This window comes from Lactuca saligna, chromosome 4 (assembly GCF_052625555.1).
Source record: "Lactuca saligna cultivar CGN05327 chromosome 4, ASM5262555v1, whole genome shotgun sequence".
NCBI lineage: Eukaryota > Viridiplantae > Streptophyta > Magnoliopsida > Asterales > Asteraceae > Lactuca > Lactuca saligna.
The window spans coordinates 157,985,899-157,989,641 of NC_136420.1; the positions used below are offsets into that span (position 1 = coordinate 157,985,899).

General features: G+C 30.9%; 1 protein-coding gene across 1 annotated transcript; it reads left to right on the top strand.

The window, feature by feature from the left end:
• The first annotated feature begins 1,522 nt into the window (after window positions 1-1,522).
• On the top strand, window positions 1,523-2,735 carry LOC145042989 (zinc finger CCCH domain-containing protein 39-like). The gene is made up of 2 exons (XM_078991517.1): window positions 1,523-2,185; window positions 2,393-2,735. Exons 1-2 carry the CDS (start codon window positions 1,690-1,692, stop codon window positions 2,575-2,577), a joined length of 681 nt encoding a protein of 226 aa, XP_078847643.1. The 5' UTR covers window positions 1,523-1,689; the 3' UTR covers window positions 2,578-2,735.
• Window positions 2,736-3,743: the final 1,008 nt, after the last annotated feature.

A 3,743-nucleotide genomic window follows, 5' to 3' on the forward strand; every position in this document is an offset into this window, starting at 1 on the left:
ATGTGTTGGGAATGTAATATTTCATAAGGGTTTAGGAGATATAATATAGAGTTTGAATTTGTGGGAACATATTATAATTAGAGGGTAGTCTTGAGATAGTCCAAATTGGTTATAAGATTGTTGCACCGACGTTTATTGATGTTGGTGTTGATAATATTTACTTAATATTACTAAATTGGTTACCCTAAATGATAATTAAAATCCTAAAACTAATTCTAAACTTTTTCAATGATTCACCTTCGTTGTTGCCTCCCTTAAGATAGTCCAATATTAAGAAAATGTCGAGGCAAAGATGATTAGCAAGATTATCCAAGGTCAACTCCAAAAACTCAAAGTTTGTGGAGAGGAAATTAAGGGAGGCAACAGCGAAGATGAATCACAAAAAAATAGAAAAAGAAAAGAGTCAATCAGATTTAAACTCTTATTCTATCTCATGTCACTAGCTCCTTAACAAGTTGTTCCTGGCTCCGTTAGCGAGATGGTGGGGATGGTGTAGCATCTCACAACCAACCTTTTAGCGAGAGTTGAGAGGGATGGAGAGATCACTCCCTCAAGTCTTAGAAAGAATTTTTCTCAAACCAAAAGCTCTTGAAATTAAAAAATGAAAAAAATATATTGTAGAAATTTTTTGAACTAAAACTTTTTCAATAAGATTATTAATTGACAATTTTTTACGTGAACTTTTTCAATAATTTAATGAGTTTTATAAGTTTTTACTAATTATAAATAGACAATTTACAATACCAAAAATCAAAAATAGTTAAAATACTAATAATAATTCCCATAAATGAGCAAATTTAAAATAATAAAAAAAAATAATAATAATAACCCCCATAAATGAACAAAATTTTGAAAATCTAAAAAAATTCCGAATTTATGCATACTATCGTGAAATTTTCTTAAATTTTGCCAAATATATATATATATATATATATATATATATATATATATATATATATATATATATATATATATATATATATATATATATATATATATATATATATATATAACAACCTTATATAAACTTAGGTACCTAACCACATTATACTACATTGTTTTGCATTATATTTCTATTGCAATCATCTAAGGTTCTTAAACTTTAATCCTTAACTTGATTTACTTCCAAGATTTTCATATAATCACCATTATATTCTTCCTACACCATTTGATTTGTAACGGTAGTATATAAAGCCCACCAGAGGTCTCCGATAAAAAGACGTCATTTGAAGGAAGCTAATGGTGAAAATCCAGAGATTTTGGAAGCAATCAAGTTATGAGGTTGAATTTTATTTACTTTGGGTGATTACAATGCAAATATGATATAAAATTACATAGTATGATGTGGTTAGGTACCTAAGCTTATATAAGGTTGTTAGGTATATTCACTTTACCTTTTATATATATATATATATATATATATATATATATATATATATATATATATATATATATATATATATATATATATATATATATATATATATATATATATGTTGTCTTTTTCCCTCAAAGGGGACAAACGGGTAGCAAAAGCTGAATCATATTCGAAGTCGTTACAGAGAATGTTGTAATTCCATTCGTCATGATCAAGCTGATGTGAAGACACAAATGTAGTTTGGGTGAAAAAATATTCAAATTCGTGTAAAACTTTGAAGTAATCCTTCGCGCATTCAGCAATCTATAACCATGTTTCCGAATGAAAATCAATTTCCCAAAAGACTTAGAACATCTGAACCGATGCCAAATCGAAGAACTCAATACAAGAATGAACCGTGTTTGAGATTTCAAAGGGGTACTTGCGATTACGGTGATCGCTGTTGCTTCGCCCATGGCTATGGACATCTCATCAGTGGATTCGATAAATGGCAAGAACTGAATGCGCTTGACGGGGCTTCTCGTATCAAATCTTTGGATGAAAATCAAAACCCTAAATGTAGCGATAAATCGAGATTATGCTGGAGATTCATGAATGGCTTGAAATGTCAATTTGGGGATAAATGTCATTTCAATCATATCAAAACTGAAAGAGAGAGCGCTGTTATAAGCGTTTTGAATTTGGCTGGAAGTAATGAAATGCAGCAGAAAAAGAAAACGCCATGGAGGACAAAGCTGTGTAACAGGTGGATGTCGACTGGTTGCTGTCCATACGGTTTCAAGTGTTGTTTTGCTCATGGAGAATCAGGTATCTCCATTCATAGCCCTTATCTACATTTTTTAACGATTTTGGGGTCTTTGGATGTGCGATTGACTTCAGTTTTACCCAATTTTCTTATATCAAGTTGATCGCTCGTTCCCCATGTGTTCATCAATGTTTTAATGTCCGAATTTTAATTAAAATGGCACCATTGTTCCACTTTAGTTCACCGATTCTTGCTTTTACCCTTCACAGAATTGCAGAAGCAAAGATCCAACGACGCACAAGCTTATGCAGAGAATGCACCATGCGACAAAAGAAATGATGAAAAACACTGGGAATTCAAGTGGAAAAATGTTGAGAAAATTGGTCGCATTTATGCTGATTGGATCCCTGATACACCACTTGTTCATGTTGTAACTAGCAATTTATCAAGCTAAGTTTTACTTTCGTATTAAGATTTAGACATTTGGGACTCTGTTTCTTGCTTTGATGAACAGAGCTTTAATGAAAATCTTCTTAGCAGATTTAACTCATTAAGAACATTCCTCTTATACCCATTTCTTTATAACTTATCCAGAATCACAAATGGTATCAAGATTTCTACTTTTAGCAACACACAAACCACTAATGCACCAATTATCCATTCCTCTTATAACTTTTTTTTTTTTGTCAATTATAACTGTGAAGGTTAATAGGTTACCTCTTTTTGAAGTTTTTCTTGATAGAATCCTGCTTTTAGGGTTTCATTAGTGGCAAGAACCCCAATTCTCAAAGGACTTCCAGCTTCTAATGGTTTTAACTTAGCTTCTTTGAGCTGTTTTGCAACACATTCACCCATACGTAGTATAGGAACAGAAGAACCTTTTGAAACTTGATCATACCATGAATGTGATATGTGACATGGCATCACAATACAACGAGTAGTTCAATGTATGAAGGGACATCTTTCGCTATGAAATTGCTTTCATGGAATAGCAAGAACTTCATGAACAAAGAAGTTCCTAATTGAAGAACAAAAAGGAAGTAATTTTATGAAACTAAAAGCACTTAAAGAAAGAAAGAAAGAAATCTTGTCAAATGAGGTCCATTAAAAAAAATAAGAAAATGTATGTTTGTTTGGAGGGTTTAATGTGGAAGGAATCTTTATGAGTGTTGCTTCTATCTTCTCATCTTTTCAACTTGTTAAGAAAAGTGTTATTCATAATCACTAAAAAGTGTAGTGAGTGACTAAAAAACAAAGAAGAAAAGGATGATGAATTTTGTTGTGTTGTTTTCATTTTTCAAGTTGGTTTAGGAGGTGTGGAGGTTGCAAGGTCAAGTAGTCGTTTTCAAACAGAAATGATTTATTAGTTAGTACATGCATGTGGTATTAATTAAAAGGTGGCATATATTAATTGGTTGTTTGTACACAATGATGCATGACTAATTAAGTATAGGGACACTAATTACTTGGTTGCATGTTTTGAAATGCTATGCAAAAATACATGCATTACAAACGATCATATATAGTATTTATTGCCAACAATTATAAAATTATAAAAGGAAGAATAATGTTTTATTATTATTTAATTTATATACTTTTTATTTAGCACGAATAAAATTA

Coding starts and splice junctions, on each gene's coding strand:
- LOC145042989 (XM_078991517.1), top strand. CDS start 1,690: ATGTTTCCGAATGAAAATCAATTTCCCAAAAGACTTAGAACATCTGAA. Junction 2,186..2,392: donor TTTTGCTCATGGAGAATCAG/GTATCTCCATTC, acceptor TACCCTTCACAG/AATTGCAGAAGCAAAGATCC.